Source organism: Panulirus ornatus, chromosome 8 (genome assembly GCF_036320965.1).
Source record: "Panulirus ornatus isolate Po-2019 chromosome 8, ASM3632096v1, whole genome shotgun sequence".
NCBI lineage: Eukaryota > Metazoa > Arthropoda > Malacostraca > Decapoda > Palinuridae > Panulirus > Panulirus ornatus.
The window spans coordinates 10,909,340-10,932,128 of NC_092231.1; the positions used below are offsets into that span (position 1 = coordinate 10,909,340).

General features: G+C 44.8%; 1 protein-coding gene across 3 annotated transcripts in view; it reads right to left on the reverse strand.

Moving 5' to 3' along the window:
* Rab6 (RAS oncogene family member Rab6) overlaps positions 1–22,789 on the reverse strand; it is a 120,253-nt gene that overhangs the window by 89,828 nt on the left and 7,636 nt on the right. For all 3 annotated transcript variants that reach the window (XM_071664129.1, XM_071664130.1, XM_071664128.1), the window contains exon 2: positions 20,073–20,131. In XM_071664129.1, coding sequence (XP_071520230.1) covers positions 20,073–20,131 — 59 coding nt within the window. The remainder of the gene's footprint in view (positions 1–20,072; positions 20,132–22,789) is intronic.

The following is a 22,789-nucleotide window of genomic DNA, read 5'->3' on the forward strand; positions in this document are numbered from 1 at the left end:
GCAAGAGAGCAGGGGGAGGGGATCGATCGGGGGAAACCGTTATTGCGGGTCGCCGCGCTGGTGGACGTCCGTCCATCCATCCGGCTCTTACCACTTTCCCTCCTCTCGCTCGACCCTCTGCCGATGGTCTGGTCTTCTTCCTGTCTATAGTCTGGTCTGGTCTGGCCCACCGTGCAACTGTCTGGTCTGGCCCACCGTGCAATTGTCTGGTCTGGCCCACCGTGCAACTGTCTAGTCTGGCCCACCGTGCAATTGTCTGGTCTGGCCCACCGTGCAACTGTCTGGTCTGGCCCACCGTGCAACTGTCTGGTCTGGCCCATCGTGCAACTGTCTGGTCTGGCCCATCGTGCAACTGTCTGGTCTGGCCCACCGTGCAACTGTCTGGTCTGGCCCACCGTGCAACTGTCTGGTCTGGCCCACCGTGCAACTGTCTGGTCTGGCCCACCGTGCAACTGTCTGGTCTGGCCCACCGTGCAACTGTCTGGTCTGGCCCACCGTGCAACTGTCTGGTCTGGCCCACCGTGCAACTGTCTGGTCTGGCCCACCGTGCAACTGTCTGGTCTGGCCCACCGTGCAACTGTCTGGTCTGGCCCACCGTGCAATTGTCTGGTCTGGCCCACCGTGCAATTGTCTGGTCTGGCCCACCGTGCAATTGTCTGGTCTGGCCCATCGTGCATCTGTCTGGTCTGGCGAATCAAGTGTCCGTCTGGAACAGACCTTTGTCTGTCTGGTATACCAACCACTTCTTCCTATGTCTGATCTCATTCGTCTCTAGTTTCCTCGTCTTCCCTTCTCCTCCTCCTGCGCGTCTTCAGGTTCTTCCTCTCAATTGGGCCTCGACCCTTTAATGCCTACCTGGTCTCGAACCTTAAACCTCCTGTCTGGTCTCGACTCCTACTATGTCCGTCTGGTTTCTACAATTCGTTGTCCCGTCCCTTATATGACATTTTGCAGTCTATCACAGTCAGTCAGGTCTCAATCCTTTCTTGTCTGTCTGGGTTTAAACCTTCCACGTCTGTCTGGGGCTCAAGCTATCTATGTCTGTCTGGGCTCAAGCCTTCCACGTGTTTGGGCTCAAGCTATCTTTGTCTGTCTGGGCTCAAGCCTTCTATGTCTGTCTGGGATCAAGCCTTCTAAGTCTGTCTGGTCCTCGAACCACCTACGTCTGTCTGGGATCAAGCCATTAAGTCTGCCTGGGCTCAACTCTTATCAGTCTAGGCTCAACCCCTCTCCTCCTGTTTGGGCCCAAGACTCCTAGGTATGTCTGGTCCTCAACCCTTGCCTAGCCCCCACCCCTGTACGTCTGCCTGGCCTCCCAACTCTGTATATCCATCTGTGACAGCCTCGTCTCCTCTCGACCTTTCTTTTATCTGGTTTTACCGTCAGGACACATTTTTTTTCTTCTTTTATCTCCGTCTGGACACAGTTCTTATATCGATGTCTGGAACTTCGCTTGTGTACAGTCTTAGGTTTGTTTGTACAGGAGGGAGTGAAGGGTGGGGAGAGAGAATATGCTCTTGTTATCCCTCCTTTTTTTTCTATCTTCTTTTTCTCCACTGATTTTAAGGAGACACCATCTTCCTGGGCAGTGTTTAAGGCCAGACCACCTCGCTGAGACCTTAGGCCTGTGTAAGTCTGTGTATGTATGTATCTCTTCGTCTAGTCTTTTGTTTCTGTCTGACTCTCACCTCCTGTCTGGTATCCGTTCATTATCCAACCTCTCATCTCCTAACCTCCTGAGCACTACGGCACAACCCTTAAGCACGGCGACCATTTACAGAAGACCTGCTGCCAAAGGCCAAGCCGTCAAAATACCCAACCCATGGGCCGTGCCGTCAAAATAACCCTCCCCCCACCATGGGCCGTTCCGTCAAAATAACCCCCTCCCCCATGGGCCAAGCTGTCAAAATACCCACCACCATGGGGCCATGCCCTCGTGTTTATGGGTTGACGACCTCGACAGCCACTATTCAGACTACCCAGTAACCTTGTATTTGTTTTTTTTTTCTTCTTTTTTTCCTCTAATTCCCAAGACTCATCCGTTTTCTCTCTTTGGCCGGTCCGGTCCGGTCACTTATCTGATTACTACAGCTGTCTGACCACTCTCATTATTGTCTTCCTCCTCCTCCTCCTCCTCTCTCTCACTCCTTCATCCAATTTTTTCTCCCCATTCGTGAAGGGGACCGAAGGTAGGTGCCCATACGTTGTATCCTACACATAAAAGGCCTGATCCTACTAGCTTCCCTGTCTGGCAGTTCTTGCTCTACCAGGAGACAAAAAGCTAACTCTCTCTCTCTCTCTCTCTCTCTCTCTCTCTCTCTCTCTATATATATATATATATATATATATATATATATATATATATATATATATATATGTGTGTGTGTGTGTGTGTGTGTGTGTGAAATTCAAATTCAATCCTGTCTGTTGCTACACTTCGTATTCCCTACCGACTGGTAGCAAGTGGAGAGACGTCACTCTGGGAGGTATACAACTGCTAGCTACTCGCCTAGTTACCAACAGGGTTAGTGACGGCAGCACTTCAGTGGCCGTCAAGTGTCATTCCTCCTCCTCCCTCTGGCCCCCTGGCAGCTAGCTATCTTTTCTCTCTGCCTCACACACCACCCCCCAACCCCACGCGGCCTGGTGGCTTTAGTTCAGTCCACAAACATGCAACGCGTCTCCATCACACACGTTAACACTTACCATGGTACTCACAAAAATGACTCGTTCTTCGTAACCCTATATGAGGGGTGGGGCGACCCGCGCCAACCTTATCTTCTGGCAATATACCGTTGTTAAGTACTCAAGGAAGAGTACTCACCCTACCATCGAACCTCCTCCTCCTCCTACATCTCTTCCCTTGGAAGGGATACGGTCAAAAATTCATGAAAAAAAGAGAGTACAGATCTTGCACAGGAAAGCGAGGCATCGCTTCGTAACATAGGGCAGCTCTACCTCACGCCAAACCTCGTCCAATCTTCAACGGCAAAGCCTGGTCCATTTCTTCTCATGCATACGTCACTCTTCGCGGGCACCACACACACACACACACACACACACACAATAAAAAGCACGCGTTGAACACAAACACATTTCCGTCACACACAACCATCTTAGTCATAATTACTACCAATTATGACCAACTTTCACCCCGGCCATCATTTCCTCACTCTCAAAAGAGAGACAAAAAAAAAAAAATATTAGCTGAAGCAACAACAATCGAGAAGCATCCAGCACTTTCTAGTGACCACACACACACACACACACACACACACACACACACACACACACACACACACACACACACAGTGGTTCTACTTCAATTATAACGTCCCCTGGGCACGAAAATTTGATCAGCCGCACCACCAAATAACCTTCTCCTCTAAACAATCAAACAAGCAGAGGTGACTGATATAATCCACTGAGCCGGGAGGGACCATCAGAGGTCGCGACCACTGGGGAGAGGGTAGGGGGAGGAGGGGGGGCTTAAACACAGGCAGGGGAGGAGGAGGAGAAGGGAGAGGGGAAACTTCTCAAGTTAAGTTTCCTTGATGGGCACTTAAAGGCCGGCCATGGTGCAGCGGGGGGCTTTAACGAACATTAACCGCCCACCGACAAATGCCGCCCCATCAGTTTTAAATGGCCGGTCCCGTCCGTCTACCAGTCTTCCGCAGTGCCGCCCCTTGCGGTTGGGTTTAACGGTCGGCATTGGGGACGAAAGCCACGGGGAAAAAGAAAAAAAAAAAAAAAGACAAGGGTTTAGCTCAGGGATCTTTGAGATATGTCCCGCGCGAAGGCTGCTACATCCGTCCATCGTGTGGTAAGTATATCGTGTGTCGGATGTATCCTCGAACCTCCCTCCCTCCCTCCTCCTTCGACACACTTCGGCTCCACCAGTCGATGCATTTGGCACCCGGGTGTAACTGCCTCTACTGCCTCTGCCTCCCTCTCGATATGTACCCTTCACCCATACTATCACTGGCATGCTCTGCATATCCACGTAATGGATCTTAAAATCTCTCTCTCTCTCTCTCTCTCTCTCTCTCTCTCTCTCTCTCTCTCTCTCTCTCTCTCTCTCTCTCTCTCTCCCGTTTCGCAAGTCTGTGTAATCCATGTTAGGGGTCCTTTAGAGTTCTGGTGGGGTGTGGCTGGCTCCCAAACCATCGCGAGCAAACGTAGGAACGAACATCTGGCCCAAGGAGAATATGGTGGTGGCCGCCGAGGACATTTCCGAGGTAATTAAAATAATCCTCTTCCCTTCCCCCTTCTTCCTCCAACCTACCCCAACACTCAACCCTCAAGCTATAATAATACACGTAACCATCTAAATGCTTTGGGGTTCGTGAGGATAATGAACATTTAAGAACCGCGTATCCCTTTTTCCTTGTGCCTGCTGCCCACATCATCATCCTAAGTGGCCATGGCAAGCTGCCAGGTTAATAATCAGCGTTACACGATGAAAACTGAATTCCATTACTCGAGATCATCGGGGAGGATAATCGGGAGCCTGCTCCGACGCCGATCGCGTAATCGGTTTATCTAAAGCTCGGCGGACACCGATTCTACTTCACACGGGATCTTCTTTTTTTTCTTCATCGGTAATCGACTGTTATTCTAGACCGATCCTCAACGCCATAAGCATACAAAGACTAGAGGAGAGTGGAAGGCTAGGGAGCCAAGACTGAGGAGAGTGGAAGGCTAGGGAGCCAAGACTGTAGTAGTATGGAAGGACTGGTGAGCCAAGACTGTAGTAGTATGGAAGGACTGGTGAGCCAAGACCGGAGTCGTATGGAAGGACTGGTGAGCCAAGACTGGAGTGATATGGAAGGAATGGTGAGCCAAGACTGGAGTAGTATGGAAGGACTGGAGTCGTATGGAAGGACTGGTGGGCCAAGACTGGAGTACTATGGAAGGACTGGTGAGCCAAGACTGGAGTACTATGGAAGGACTGGTGAGCCAAGACTGGAGTACTATGGAAGGACTGGTGGGCCAAGACTGGAGTCGTATGGAAGGACTGGTGGGCCAAGACTGGAGTACTATGGAAGGACTGGTGAGCCAAGACTGGAGTACTATGGAAGGACTGATGAGCCAAGACTGGAGTACTATGGAAGGACTGGTGGGCCAAGACTGGAGTAGTATGGAAGGACTGGTGGGCCAAGACTGGAGTAGTACAGAAGGACTGGTGAGCCAAGAGTGGAAGCGTGATCAGGAAGGAATGGCGAGCCAGGACTGGAAGAGTAAGGAAGGAGTTGGGGAACCCGGACTGGTGGAGTGGGGAGGCCAGGCGATAACCACAAACACGCAGCATGAGTGACGTCCCAACTTTCTGACGGTCGAGCCAACCGCTTCCCGGCCAAACTCCCGTCCTTGCCATGAGATCCCGCAAGGACGGACGGAACAGCAGTGTGTGTGTGTGTGTGTGTGTGTGTGTGTGATTATCATTTTGCGATCGCTATTTGTGTGTTGCGGGGAGAGAGGCTTTAAATACGTACCATGTCATTACTCCTAAATGTGCGCCCATAGCACACCAGCCGAAGCCAGGCGTGTGCGTACGTGTGGAAAAGGTCAAATTACAGCCTAGTCATTCTTAAAAGGGAGAATATAATTCCATGCGAGAAGGTATCGCACACTTAACGGACACTAATGCATACGAGCTCATACCTTCCCAATAATCACCTTCGTCTCCTCCCTTGCCATAAAAAGAATTTGATCGTGTATCGTGTGTGTGTATGTATAAGAAAGGCACGTATAAACGCCCGGCAAAACAGCAGTTTGTTCTCCAGTGATACACCGCATTCGTATGTTGAAAGTCTGCGTGCGAACAGAGTCTCGAGCCGAAACGTTGAGAGAGTAACGCTCCAGCTCCATCCTGTGGTTTCTCTACTATCCTGATCCGCTCACTGGACAACATGGATTCACACACAAACATATACATATAACCAAATTCTTTTTATGCCAAAGGAGGAGACTGAAGTATAATGACAGGAGAGCAAGGGCTCATACGAGAGTGATGGTAAATCCCCAAACATGACTAACGCAGGAGGAAGGCAACGGCACCAGCACGATGTTTGAATAAAGCTACGTGAAAGCCAGAACCGCAGACAAGGCCAACACTGTGTATCCCTGCCAGCCACCTACAGATAAAAACCTTGAGGATGGAATACATATATATATATATATATATATATATATATATATATATATATATATATATATATATATGTGTGTGTGTGTGTGTGTGTGTGTGTTTTGGACAATCACATGTTTAGAAAATGGCGTCCTAGCTTCGTCTCTTCGATGTATATCAACTGACTTATATTTCTCTCTTGTGTCTCCCCTGATGATGTGATTATTACACGAAAGTGCACTTGGGAACTTTTCGTGTTTCATTTTCCCCGTGGACTCATAGGAATATATATAATATATATATATATATATATATATATATATATATATATATATATATATATATATATATATATATATATATATATACATGAGCTCCGAGCTTCAATATAGTTGGGTTTTATGTATGCTTCAGCGAATGTAACTGACTTGCAGTCAGGCCACCTAACGACAGTTGGCTTCATCGGGATGCGACCACTGGAAACAGTTACCACAGGTGCGAGACGGCGCTGGCGACTGTGTTACCCCAGCCGAGACCAAGAGACTTGCACGCACCCCCGTGGAGCCTCGAAGCTACCCCACCTCCCCCCCCTCCCGGCGACGTTCCTCCTGAACTCGCAAGAATGTGAGCGCGAGCACCGATGGACGACAGAGTGAGGTCGTGGGTGGGTGTGTCTGTGTGAGACGGGGTGGGAGGAAAAGTTCAAGCGTCCGAGAGAGAGAGAGAGAGAGAGAGAGAGAGAGAGAGAGAGAGAGAGAGAGAGAGAGAGAGAGAGAGAGAGAGAGAGCACCGGCTGCAGCAGATGCGGTTCAAACCGGCCTGATGACGATAATGCCAGTAAAGGCAACCTTCTCTTCATTTCTCCCCCCCCCCCCCAACAAAATAACTAAGGTAACCGCTATGGACTCTCTGTTAAAGATCTCTCTCTCTCTCTCTCTCTCTCTCTCTCTCTCTCTCTCTCTCTCTCTCTCTCTCTCTCTCTCTTCTCTCTCTCTCTCTCTCTCACACACACACACACACACACACACACACACACACACACACACACACACACACACACACAACGGAGCACTTCATCTGATATTACAGCTAATACAAATTTCCTGCGAACCCTAAGTCGACTGAAGGAAAATGAAGCGTCCTTGTAAAATGCCTGGGCATAAATCATTACTAGTACCTACAGGAGGTATCCGAAATGCGATGATACATGCATGTGCCACATGGAGAAAAAGTGGAGGAAGTGAAGTGTTCTAGATACTTGGGAGTGGACGTGGCAGCGGATGAACCAAGGAAGCGCGAGTGAGTCATTGGGTGGGCGAGGGGAAGGTTCTGGGAGCACTGAAGAATGTGTGGAAAGAGAGACCGTTATCTGGGAGAGCAAAACTGGATATGTTTGAAAGTACAGTATTCCCAACATAATCATATGGATGCAAGGAATCGGCTGTGGAAGAATGTGAGGGTGGGTGGGTGTGTTGGAAATAAAATGTCTTGAGGACAATGCGTGTTGAGGTGGCCTGATCGAGTAAGAATGAAAGGGTAAGAAAGAGAGGAGAGATGATAATAAGAGCGTGGTTGAGAGAACTAATGAGGGTGTGCTGAAAATGTTTGGACATAGGGAGAGTATTAAAAATAAGAAAAGGTTGACAGGTCACAAGTGGAGGGAACAAGAAGAACGTGGAGACCAAATTGGGAATGGAAGGATAGTGAACATGCAGGAGGGTGAAGGGCGTACATAGGAAAGGGTGAAATGGAAGGATGTGGTATACAGGGATCGACGCGGTGTTAATGGACTGAACCAGGGCCTTTTAAGTGTCTGGGGTAAACCATGGAAAGGTCTGTAGAGAATGGATGTGAGAGAAAGCGGCCTTTCTTCCGTCTGTTCCTGGCGCTACCTCGCTAACGCCAGAAACTGCGATCTAATACAGAATCAATAATACATATATATACAAAATTAAGGGGAGTTGCCGGAGCCCACCTGCTCGAGGTTACATCAGGAGACTAGTCACTTTTTGCGAGGTTGTATCATTGGGAGTACAGTCTCGTCAAAGGAGTCTGCAATTTCCTGTTATTGGTCCGAGGTAATTTCAAATAAATACACAGAGAACGTGATTATATAACATACAAACCTCCAACAGCCAGGATCGAACCCGGGACCCCTGTGCAAGAGGCACACACACACACACACACACACATATATGTATATATATATATATATATATATATATATATATATATATATATATACATATATGTGTGTGTGTGTGTGTGTGTGATGAACAAGACTCAGAGTGTACTTTTCCTCTCCAAGCACTGTGCAGAGTGGTGGCATTACGAGCTCAACTCAAGAACATTGTTCAAATCATCACCTGTCGTGCGGCACATTAATCCACAGGTGGTCCACTTCTGCTAAGTCTTCACTGTAACTGCGGAGTGGTTCACATCAGCTTTATATATATATATATATATATATATATATATATATATATATATATATATATATATATATATATATATATATATATATACTATCATGAGCCAGGTACCCATTTTACCGAGCAACACCTAGGGATGGATGAACAGCTGGGCTAACTGCGGACAGACTGCTGTAACCAGGAATCGAACCTGGGTGGTCGACCCTTGGCGGCCCGTGAATGCGTCCTGACCAGGAACATTAATCCGATACACCACGGAGGTGTAGCCCCCTCGAGTGTGACGGTACGATCCTTGAGCCGACGGTGAACGCCCTTAACGTATGATGATGGCCTTGGCCACTGAACTCACACTTGAGGGTCTGGTTAAACCAGGGCATTCATTCCATAACACCCAGGGGTCGTGACGCCGTGCTTAAGGGTTTCACCCGTCGCGCACACTGGGTATAAAAGACAGCGAGGGACTGGGGGGCCTTAAGAGCCAGGTCTTGCCACAGACAGACAATCCTCGCTAGCGTTAGATAACAAAACTCGGTTAGTAGCGTTGTAGCCTTCGACAACGTCAAACCAGATAGTGACCATCGCTGCAACGGCGAATCAGGCCGCCCCTAAAACAAGAGCACCTCTGGTGGAGAAAATCTAGCGCCGAGGGAGCGAGAGCGCGCCTTTAACACGGAGCCCAAGCGATGTAGGCCGTTCCCATAACCTAAACCCCATGGAGCGCTCGCTCAGGCGTCATGGCGGCTGGCTGCCTAGATATCGGTCAACGTCCAAACCTCCCAACCCACCCCCATGAAAATTTCACGCCAGACACTACACTTGCCTCGGTGCGGCCTCCTCAACACCTTCGAGTACAAGACTTAACCCCATGGGTTTGCGAAGACATGACCTCATGAGTACGTTAACTACATCCAGGAGTATAGAATGACATCAAGGTGCTCGAGTTAATAACACACAAGGAGTACAGCTGTCTCAAGAAAAAGGTTGCTTTGCACACAGTGTATTCAAGGGTGTTAGTCGTTGTACCTTAAGAGGGTTCAGTCGTCGTACCCTGAGAGTTCTGTCGTCGTACCCAAATGGGTTCAGTCGTCGTACCCTGAGGGTTTACAGTCGTTGTACCCTGAGGGTTTACAGTCGTTGCACCCAAATGGGTTCAGTCGTCGTACCCAAAGTGGGTTTAGTGGTCGCACCCATGGGATTCTGCCGTCGTAGTCAATGGTTTAAATGATCGGGGGCGAGAGATATCGAGCACATTCTAAATCTGTCCGTTTGACCTTTGAACAACTTAAAGGAGGAAGTGCACCGTCAATAATGCAGCGCCGACCACGACAGAATGAAGCCTTCACCCACAATCACCTTCACCGGTTTATCTACAAACGCTAACATCTTAAAACGAACGAGGGCGATAACGTATACTTCGGGGAAAAGTTATCATTCGCCGGCTCCACAGCGGACAGTGAGGATAATCACCTTCCGAGAAGACTCGTGCCTACAGTATCCGTGAATTAGGTGGCCTAAGGCACACAAGTGCGTCAAAACCATCACTTTTCCCTCCTTCCGCCTACAAGCAGCCAAACCATTTTCCAAGATACTACGGAGCCATTCCACCAGAGGTGTACGAGAGCAGCGATCGTTGATACGTGCCGATAACACTTGAAAAACGGAATATATCTGTGTCGCACATGTTCAGATCAAGATATACCATGGGATGCTATCTGTTCTGTGCTGCCCTCATTATCAATGCCACACACATTATATTACAGACTACGTGAGTTTCTCATGGTTTCGATGGCCTGGCCTTTGAACACGACTCCTAGAGGTCAGGTCAGAAAACCAATCCACCTCATGCCGTACTCTAGGATCATCCCATAGTGCCCTACGGTAGTACAGTCGTCCTCCAAGATCACGCCATGGTGCTGAACGGTCCTACCGCTGTGCTCATCGGGTTAAGACACACGTATAAATAATGAGCACACAAAGCTGCGTGGCCTTGGCCAATACCAATGAATGACCGCAAGAGCGACAGTATTTCACATTTCTCCCACTGCAGCTTCTCCGGCGCCTTACCACCCAGCATACCTAACAAGCCAGCGCTCATCACGACCGCAGTACATCTTAGGAACAGACCGGGTCATGTTACCATTGCTTTGAAATTATCTAATAACTCCTGACATGGTTAACGGTAATATGGAAATCCTTTTGTTACCAGCACCTACGTTTTTAGTCTAAGCAGCTAGCGAAGGCATACATAAACCCGCAGATCATCATGCTGGAAGTCAAATCCCACCCAAGATTTAGGGTTTGGGAGAACTGGTAAACAGCAAAGACACCCTCCTCCCTCCATCCCTCACTGACTCAACCCCCAGCCGAAGCTGCAATGGCTGTGCGGGCCCCGCCGCAGTGCGTGCCAGAGGGAGCAGAGGGAGGCGAGCGGCTGCAGCGGCTCAACCCCCAGGCGTTGCTTCTGTCTGCTTTAAGGCGCCTCCTCCTCGCACTGTCGCCTCCACTCCGCCATCACAGCCCCACGCGCCTCATGAGTGCGCGCGCGCGCGCGCACACACACACACACACACACACACACACAATCCCCTCCACCAGAAAATGATTCCCGCATGAAACTCCCATGGTTATGGAGACTACTGGAAATTCAGAGACTGGTACACCACCACCAGACACCTCAGATATTTACTACCACCATCATACACCTCAATACACCATCAACATCAAACATCTCAGATCGGGACCAATACTACCACCTGACACCTCAGATACTCACCCCCGCCATCACCAAACGCCTCACACTCACCATCAATATCACTTATCACCACAGATACCTACTAACACAGCCAACATACACCTCAGATTCACCATAACCACATACCTCAGATAACACCACCATGAGACATTTCTGACACTTACCAGCATCACCACAAAACGCATCAGATGCCTACTACCCTATTCTGAAACCTCAGTTACTTACCATCAAGCATTCTCTGTCTCATACATAAAACCTTGACTAACTCACACGATTCGTCCCTTCGTAACCCTGGAATATCCTGCGGTAAGCCATACGCGCTAGGCTTGCCTTTTGACAAAACCTTAAAGTTTCGTCACGATATACCTCAGATGTTCACAGCCACCCACCTTACACCTAGGATACCACTACTACCACACACCTCATCTTAGATACCACCACCACCACCATGCACCTCAGATATCCACACAAACACACACACCATCAGACACCCTAGATCCCCACGCCACCAAATAATCAAATACATGTCCCCTACCAGAGAGACAACATGGCATGCTCGCAGGGCGAGACAGGACAGGAGGGTGAACAAGAGTGGGGGACACAAACACACAGATACAAAAAGAAAGGGAAGAAATATTAGACAGCACCCTTACCAGTATACGTATTAGCGCACGTCATCGAGGACATTTTGTCTCGCCCCGTCCCCTCCCATACTTCGGGCCTCCCGCGAAATTCAGTTATTTTGACAAATATCTCGGGGCCGGAAGTCGCATGGTGTGACTGCAAATTTGGAGAGTGACTTTTTCCATTACCCGTCTCGAATCGCACACGTTGAGGTAACTCAAGTAGAAGCTGATAAAGACCCATCCGAAATCTACCATACCTCAGGTCAGCGCCTGTGATCCCCTACATTCTCAACCTGGATTAAAATATTTTGGATTCTTTGAGAGTCTGATAAGATTCTTTTCACTTGAAAACAATGAAGTGCGGAAAAAACTTGAAGAGCGACCTTTTTCTCATTGCAATGAGCAGTGTGCATATATATAAATATATATATATATATATATATATATATATATATATATATATATATATATATATATGTGTGTGTGTGTGTGTGTGTGTGTGTGTGTGTGTGTGTGTGTGTGTGACTTATCTCAACTAATAACAGGCGCTTTTGTTTAAATGTATTAGTTTAACTCTCAAAATACAAAACCTATACCGCTACCCTATACTTTCTATAACAACCTTAGGGCCTAAGGATAGGGCCTTCCAGAAGATATTTGCCCCGGATCCCCCTCATACTGAAGCCAGCTCTGAATGCGATTGAGCACCTGGATTTATAGAAGAAAAAACATCCAAAACATACCTAGAGAACATTAAGGGCAGGAAGCCAGTAATGTCATCAATCAAATACAACTTTTCCTCTGACATAGGTACAAATCGATTTATGTTACACCAATGCTCATTCACGCTAAATTACGCCGAAATATTCCGATTCATGCAAAAAATATCTAATCTTCATGCTCGGACGCTCGCGCTACGATGTTTGACAATTTTTTCCGTTACGGCGTTTTATGTTTTTCGTATTCCATGCGTCCCGCCTCTATTTTGCCAAGACATGGGAGATGTCCGAACGCAACACAGGACGTCAGGCTATATAATACAACAACATCCACTCTGTTGAACGGTAACGATTGTACGGTGCATTTCGTCACCATACTTAAAACTGCACGGCGTGATGAGTAGCATGATTTTTCTTGTATTCTTTAACTTTTAAAATGTTTATAACCTTTCTGACTACCCCTATCTTCGCTACACAAAGGGGACAAAAACTCCCCTTTCAAAAATAAAAAAGCGGGTGGTGGCAGCACAGTATCTCTACACAAGGGTTACAAAAATAAAAAGGTAAAATAAAGCTGATGGCAGCACTCGTTTCCCTTCGGAACCCTCGAAGCAAAACACCGAAGAATTACGAGCTGTAGACTCTTCAACCAGCCAAGGTCAGCCGAGGCATGGTGAGAAAACATGTGAATTGAGAGAGAGAGAGAGAGAGAGAGAGAGAGAGAGAGAGAGAGAGAGAGAGAGAGAGAGAGAGAGAGAGAGAGAGAGAGAGAGAGAGAATGACTCGGATCTCTGCCCGCTAGCGGTGGAAAGCTCTGAAAGTGCAGAGGTGGATGAAGGTTCAAAGTTCATCCAGAACCGAGTCGGCACAGGCAGGGATGGCGTGGGTGGGGTGGGGTGGGGGGGATTGGTGGCTCCATCCCGTGGTGTCTCTCTGGAAGCTGCCAGCAATATTCATGGAGGCCGGGTGACGGTGAAGGCCTGCGCGCACTTCTGGCGCGGCCAACTTTCGGTATATTCTTCATCCGCAATGTTTTCTTAAAGTCAGTGAAATAGCAATAATAAAATAAATATAATAATAATAATAATAATAATAATGATAATAAATTCAGCGTAATTCTTTAGAAAAAATACAGTAAAGGATAACGACACGTAACAGCGGTAAAAAAAAAAAAAATGAGGACCTCCCTAATACAAACCGTTTTAGTACATCGGTAGGTCCCCCTGTATCACGACGGCACAACCCTTAAGGACGATGGTTCAACCCTTACGTATGACCTGATTATGGTCAGCAGGCCAGGCCATTAATACCCAAGGCTCGTATCCTCGCGTTCAAGAGGTTGCACTCGTCGTCTGAGTGTCCGTTGTTCATACTAGGATGGGAAAACCTGGAGCGCGTGGGGTTGGGTGTGACGACCAGCTGTCATGTGAGCTTAGTGAGTCATGCGGGGGCTGGTGACGTCACATGCTCAGGTGAGGCATGGATGGAACCCACACTGGGCTACACCTTACCTACCACTCCCACAGACACACACAAAAAAGGGACGCCACTTCACACAGACACACCGAAAGAACATATACAAGGTATACACACACACACACACACACACATGCTCTTCTCTTCTATATTCTATCCTCGACTAACGTTCGCGAAAGACTAACAATTTCTCTAACGCCCTGAATACCTTGAGCACGACGAGTTAAACCCCTTTAAGGAAAACCATTCAACCCTATGAATGTGACGACTTCAACCCCTTAAGTAAGACGATTCAACCCAGAGTACAAGAACTTGAAACACCTTACGTACGATGACATTAATTAATGTGCTTAACATGATCATTTCCATAACCTCATGTTCCCATAACATGTCAAAACAAACACATACACAGTAAACACACGCCTCTAAAGCATTAAAAATGTACGGGCGAGCCGTGGCCATTTGCGGAATGCTAACACGGAAAAATCCAATCTTCTTAATGACGCTTAAACCTACGAGCACGTCAGGGTCAGGTCGAAAAGCCAGGCTGACATACTGACCAGTTGAACCGTCGTGCACATAGGTTGTATCGCACATGGTAAGAGGCGTACCGTCGTGCTAAATTGGTTTATATGATCACCTGAAGATTCGCCCTCCCGATTCCCACGATCCTCTAGAATAAGGTCCGAACCTTAATCTAACCTAGCCCAGGAATACATGGAAGGAGGGAGGGACGAATCTTTGGTTGATCCAGTTTAAGAATGTGAATGCACATGATGGTCGTTGTAGAGCTACCTATATATATATATATATATATATATATATATATATATATATATATATATATATATATATATATATAAAGGTTATCAGCAGAAAAACAATGGGTACCCTATAGGAACTAAGACATGTCCTATGAGTGTGTGTGGAGACCACACTGGAAAAACCAGCTTAGAAAGGTGCGCGAAGGTGGCAGTCGGTGGAGGCGGCAGAGTAGGGCGAGATGCCGCCGCCGCCACCGCTGCTGTTGCTCCGGGAACCCCAACAGGCCGACCAGCCTGCACTGTGGTGTGACGTCACGAGGAACTAGCGATCCTGTGCAGAAGGCCCGTTAGGTCGATAATCCCCTCCCGACGGCCGCCGGTCGGCCAACGCCGTGACCTGGGACCTACACCAGCCAGCCAGACAGTCACGGGCCATTGTTGCGGGTCCTCTAGTAAGGCCGTAGATGCGATGTTCCTTTTGGGTCAACGCCTCGCCAAATTAACGAGACCTTCTTCGTCTAACAAAGGCTGGTCTACTGCGGAAGCGTGCGTGGTGGTGCCTGGCTGTCTAGGAGAGCAGATCCCAAGATGATCACTCATCCGGATTGACCGATTCGTACCGTTGCAGAAACGCTCTTGTGGAAGGTTTTATGTGCGATATATATATATATATATATATATATATATATATATATATATATATATATGGTGTGTGTGTCTTTAACCACTTGTAATAGGAACAGTTCCACACTCGAGGGAACGCCAATCTAGAGATCTTTCTCTCCCCACAGTAAGCTTCTAAACCTCTACATTCTGCTAGCACTAACAGTTTCATCACTTAATTCACTCCAGTTCTCTACCACCACCTGATGATAAAATACTTTTTCTCGTCCTATCTTAAAAGTTTACTTCTTATGACCCCTGGTTGCTCGGCCTGGTGTGTGTGTGTGTGTGTGTGTGTGTGTGTGTGTGTGTGTAATCTCCTATTTGCTCTCGTAGGACCCCTAACTCGAACCTTATCATACAAATGTTTACACATCAATAGTGTAATGCTTACTTGTTCTACACGAGGAGGAAGTTTTACATGCGTGTGTGTGTGTGTGTGTGTGTGTGTGTGTGTGTCGCATTCGTGCATGCATGCTTCCTCGTAATGTAATTCTTTCAATTTGCTAATTAAGTCTTCTTATATGCATACATATTACGTTTTTACTTTACAGTAAGATCTATGGTTTCAGGAAGGCATTAGTAATAAAATTTCTCTATATCCCACAGTGGCAGAAAGACAAATCAGAATCTCTGAGGAATTTCCTTTTTCCATGCAACGTAAGATAATTTGGCACGAGGCAAGACATCAGGCAGTCAGGGGGAAGGCCTTAAGGACGTGAAAAGTGGATGAAGTGTGCCGTAAGTTGCGTCTAATGGCGCCTGGCATAATTGCTGCACCACTTAAAGTCAAGAGTGTGTAGTTTTGAACCCCGGAACCCGGCGGCGGCGCAACCCTTGGGCCCAACGGCAACAAGACATCTTGAGGCCGACCCAAGACTCGTGCCACCGTGCTCAAGGGGTTAAGACACATGGCGGGGCTGAGAGAGGGGAAACAAGGAGGACGGGTGCGAGGAAGACTGGAGCGGTGAGAGGCGGGGGAAAGAGAGAGAGAGAGAGGGGGGGGGGGAGGAAAATTGCAGTCTAGAGAGGCGTTGGGAGGGAAGAAGAGCGTGTTAGGGAGCTGGGAGCGTGTGAGAGAAAGAGAAGCAGTAGTGGAGAGGTGGTGGTGAGTGCGTTTATGTTGGCGACGAAGAAGGAGAAGCTTCTGAACAATAGAGGAAAGGGAGAAGAGAATAAAGGAGAGCAGAGGTGGAGGAAAGTGTTGGGGGGAAGCGGGTAAGAGAGAGAGAGAAAGAGAGGGAGGGAGAAGAGAGCAGGCGTGTGCGTGCGGTTATTGATTGAGAGTAACCTATATGTGTGTGTGTGTGTGTGTGTGTGTGTGTGTGTGTGTGTGTGTGTGTCGGCGCGCTGTATGTACAACCACAATATTTGACAGATAGCTACAGACTTGTCAGGACTGATTATGTAATTCACTCGGCTCTTCCATGAACATAAATGTACTGCAATACACTGCTCATTTTCAGGTTTTACTCAAAACCTTGGGCACGGCGACGGAACGGCTGAGCTTATCCTACCGCCGTACTTTAGACCTAAAAGGTTAACCGTGACACAGGCCCCTTCCAAAGCAAAAATTCACAATACACAACTAGGTCGTCTACTATGCACCTCATGGCTCGACATCACCATCGACAAGATGTTATCAAACACACAAACTATCCAGATACCAAATCCGGGCCATCTTGATAATAAAGCTATCTCCACATCAGCGGCTTTACCCCATGACTAACACCCATGGAATTTATCTATAGCAATAGAACTTTCTTCCTTGGGAATGTATTATTTTCCCCAAGTAATGGGACATTTCAACCATCCAACTCCTCTTCAATTTCTACAATTCAACCATCCAACTCTCCTCCATTATCTTTTTAGCTTTTTTTTTCTTTTAGATCCTGCCTCTAACCTTAAACATGAAAATACATGGAAAGCTAAAAGAATTAATTCAAACAGAGCTAAATTACCAGTAACGTCTTTCTACGGCAAAACACGTCAACTATGTCATGGGGGCTGAAGTGCAAGAATTTCAAGAAACAAACTTCCATGCTGTGTGTGTACCAAGAACGAGAGAAGGTGCTGGGAAACATCGAGGTTAGCGGTAGACATCGCCGCTATGACTAATCCGACAGATATGTCGGCCGAACCGTCCACCAGCCTTGTCATCCCCTCACTAATTACCTGCCCGCTTGCTCGTAACTGGTATTGGCTACGTGTTCTGTCACCTTGTCCCCCTCTCCCTAAGCTTGTTATATCTCCAAACTCCCAATATAATCCTTGTGGACTAACATCAAACTGGGCTACGGAAACTACTGAGCAGACAACCAACTGAAGGTCATTAACCACCTTCATAGACTCAGTATAACACTCAAATCACTGGGACAGGATAAAATATCTAAAAAATGTGAGTAAATATTAATGACATGAAATATGGAAAATACTGGAAGGCCCCGCCCCAAACTTCATCCCAGACTATTCCTTGTAGGAATGATACAGAGTAGAATGTAAATATCAAAATACACTGAAGAAAAGATATACAACCAGAAACAGAAGCAAACAACTAAAACATCTGGGACTCATGTTCATACAGTTTCTTAGCAGCAAATTAGATCATGAGAAAACCCCTGGACTCGGAACATGAATGGACAGCTTCCACTAAGGTATATCAAACAAGCCAGAGTAATGAACAGTGTGAGGCCTTGCATGCTGACACTATTTTCCCTTTCTGTATTCACGGTATCCTTACATTGCATTGCTGGTATATTGTAGCTTTTCATAGATAGTGTGTGACTAGGGAAAATTTTTATGAGTATTAAACAAAACCCAAGCATTAAAACATTATCAGTGTGTGTACTCCAGCTCTCCCACTGTCCTGCAGCCCAGGTTATTTTAGATGTTTCTAGGAAATACTGGATATTTTTGACCAAGTCAATGGAAAATGTGATTTTTTTTCCCTTTTCTATCCTGACAACTTTGCCATCCTTAAAAATGGATGACAGAAAACAACAACATTTCTGTTAAGAAGATATATGTGCTTTGAAGTTTCATAACTTGTTTTCTTCCCACCACTTTGATGGTTCTTAGTATCCATTTCACCATCATCTTTGCAGAGGTGATGGTTCTTTGTCATGCCTATAGAAGGTAATGTCATCTGAATAAGTTTTGGGTCTTTCACCATCTTTTATGTAACACTGATGTCTGCTGGTGTTGTTGCTATGTGCATTATGTGTCTTTAGTGGCCCACTGGGACACATGACTGACATCTGATTCAAGTCTTTCATCATCACAATATACATGTGATTTTTCTACTTTTGATATCAGCAGCAAATCTTTACAAGAAGACTTCAAATCATAAATTTCTCTATAATGGAGGGCTGGGTAGGCTGGAAATTCATTCAACTCCATATTTTTGTTTTAAAAAATCTAGTAAAGCTCTGAGGGTCAGAGAAAAGTACATGAAATTTTAGATGACTCGATTATTTATTTCATGTCTTCATTTAATTCTTAATTCTCAAAGTAGTTTCAACTAACATAACTGAAAGCAGGAAACATGAGACCTCTCATGATTTCTCATCCAAAAACTAGAAAAATCTAGATAAAAAAAGCAATCTATCAAAATGCATAGCTGTACTTAAGAATACTGTCAACAAATAAGATTACAGCTGAAAATAATTGTCTCAATATTTCACTTATGGTGACAAACTATTTCTCATCTCAGTATACCCTCCAAGCATCGAAAAATAAACTTATGAAAACCATAAACCACCATATGTATCGATCACATACAAAGGCCTGAATTGTACGACTAGAAATACATTTGGACATGAAAGGTACTCTCATTTCCAGTCTCATGTGGTGGATCAGGTAGAGGCAGCCTCTGCAACATCATTCACATGCATTATATAAATATAAAAAAAATCAAACTTATCAACTATACCTCACCCTTACTTCTTACTTTCACAAAAACTTAATGCACACATATGTGGTTACTTTTTAGTGCCCAATCTTCTTTCATGTGTGTGCTATTTCTAGCGGAAGTGAGGTAGCATCAAGAAGACACAACTAAGCCTTGATAGGAAGGATAATCCTCGCTTGGCTCCTTCATTTCACTTTTGGGAAAGTAAAACAAGAAGAGAGGATTTTCCCTATCACATCAAGTAATAAGACTATACTGAATAAATAAAAGGTAATATATGAGACACTAAGATACATTAGAAAAAAATCTACTCAGGTATCTGAACCAAGGGGAAAAGTGGTCTACCAATGCTAACACTTTACTACAAAGTGCTTATCTACAAACAACAGTTTGATTATACTTTTCAAATGACTGGATACTATGCCAAAAATAAAGAAATAAAAAACTTCAAGCCTTGTTTCATAATTTTTTTTTAAATCTTCATATATATTATCCATAAACTGATGTAATCATAGTATGCATAAAGACAAACTGGATGACACAAGGCAAACCTAGCTGCTTTAACTTTAAAATGACATACAGCGAGTCACTCATATCTACCTGGTAGGTGTTGTCGAACGAATCATACATAAACCTTGTGATGAGCGAAGTTTTCCCAACTGGAATAAAGAAAAAGAGCATTATCATACAACTGTGATCAAATGTTGAAGCTGTCTGTCAGACTGCCAAAACAGTATAGTTCCAAAATATCATTTGTCTGTTTATTGCCATTCAGTGTATCACTTTTCCCTCATATTTATATGGAGCCATATTCAGAAAGAAATCCTTAGCTCCACAATTTCAATGGGATAAGCAGTTTCTTACTAAAGCATGCTGTTCCAGTTTACATTCTGTATATCAAATGCAGCCTGGTTAATCAGTTACACTTTGGGAAAACCTGATGATGCCTAAAATTAAAAAAAAAAAAATCAGCAATGTCACCTGCATGTGATAAAAATACCTGTCAAGTCAGGAACTGTGTGTTAAAACTGCTTTCTACTGGACTTAATTGCAATTCTCGCAACTCAATTCACTTAAAATTATTTTCTTGTGCAAACCATGGCTGCACCTTCTACAATATCTTACACTAGATACTGTGAAGAGTCTGAAATGTGAAGAATATTCATTCTTTTTAAAGTATTTCAATTCATTAGTTTCATGCAATTTTTGAGGTATAACAGTGAAAAAATTAAAGTCTGAGATAAATCTCCCCTTTTCTATATTCTACTGATGAATTTAAAAACTGCCTGAAAAGTCTGTCATAAAATGAAATAAAATGTCCAGCAAAAATTAGTATTTACAAATGTGTATATTATCATCACTATAGAATCATCATCATTATTAGTAAGATTTTCATAAAAATGCACTATATAGTTGCTCCTGAGACTTTAAGGCTGTTATAGTCAGATGTAATGAAATGATCAATCATTTAAGTTATGAAGTTCCTTAATGAGACTGTACTGGAACTCCCTTTTGTTAACTGACAATGATATATACACATATAACAAAGGATCCAAGAAACCAGGGCCTGTCCTTAAAAGGACACTTTTTAATTTTTAGGGTTACTATAGCTTCATATAGCACTTAAAATCCACAAATTTAAGAAGAAGGATTTTAAAAATTCTGAATGAGGTTCTAAGCTAAAGCTAGATGGCTTTACAGGCAGCTGTGAGGCCACCCTACCCTTATAGATAACTGACCTCATTCAAAATAGGTGACCTAGTAGCCTCTAATCATAATAACGTTACCTCAGGATCAAAGTCAACAATGGTCACCTTCCCAGGTACAAAATTAAACAGCTTCATGCAGCAACTCAGGGTCACAAATTTTGAATATAGGTACATTTGAAGCTGGCAAGGTTATACAAAGCTGCAAACTGACTCAGAAGTCATTTTTGAGGCTGTCAAAGTCCACATCTGCATACTGATCACACTCAATCAAAATATGGAACTGGCAATTTAAAATCATAATGATGGTACCTAGGGTTCACAGGCAGGATAAAAGGGTACCAAAACCTGCCCTTACAGGGCAAAAAGGCTACCTTGCAAGGTTCATGTATTACCAAAAGTTCCCAAATTTTGGGTGTAGGTACTTTAAAACCTGGACAACCATACACCAGCCTTGAAGGTCACTTTGAAGTTATTAAAGGCCAATACACTTAGTTCACAAAATTCATTCAAAACAGGTGACATGGCAGCTTCAAATCATAATGAAGGCACCTTGAGATTAAAAGCAATATTCAAGGGTACCACATCCTGGCCTTAAGAGCCACCTTGCAAGGTTAGGACCTACTACAGTTATATGTAGCACCTAGAAGCCATAAATTTTATAAGTACTTCAGAATCTGGGTAAGGTATTAGGTTACTGCATGTTGGCCTTGAAGGCAGCATTTTTTAGGCTACCTAAGCATTATAAATTACACTTATATTAATGCATTCAATCAAAATTGGCTACCTAACTACCTCAAATTATAAGGACGATACCTCAGGATCAAATGAATAATTCAAGAAAAACAGTGCCAGAACATGATGACCAACAAAGGCCACCTTTCAAGGTTCAGAATTATTACAGCTTCACAGCTTCATGGTATTCATTTACCTCAAAAGTGGCAGCAAATTTAAATTTTTCAGCGATCAGCACCAAAGGCCATTTAAGATATAAAAGCATGTTTTCTCTGGGCATTACTAGGTAACTTTGCTAGTGTATGTAGGGTTATATCTATCTATATATATATATATATATATATATATATATATATATATATATATCTTATCCTTTCGTTGATTTTTGTCTCACGATGTGTCTCTTAAACCTAAAAAGAAAAAGAAAACAAAGAAAGGCAGAAATTGATATACAACCAGTATAAAAAAAAATGCAGGATATAAATAATGTAAAAAAAAAAATAACATTTCATAGACAGCAAAAATAGAGCAAAACTTCTGGATAAAGGAGCAAGGAAAAAAAAAAAAAAAAAAAATATAATTATTGAAAAAGTGTCAAATGCTTCTTTAAACATCAGCAAAACTGAGTACTCCTGAGTAGTTCCAGGGCTCATTCAGCCAAATGAGGTTGTTTGAATGGATGAAAAATGTGTTGTGAATACTCTACTCTTTGCATTTGCAAAGGAAATCTTAGCAAGACAAGAACTGATAGCATAGCAAAAAATATTGCATCATCTTGTTTGGCGTCTTGCTGATGCAAAATGGCAGTTTGCCGAATGCAAGAATCAGATCTTTACATTTAATCATACCTTTCCCCTTTCTGATGTCAAAGTATCA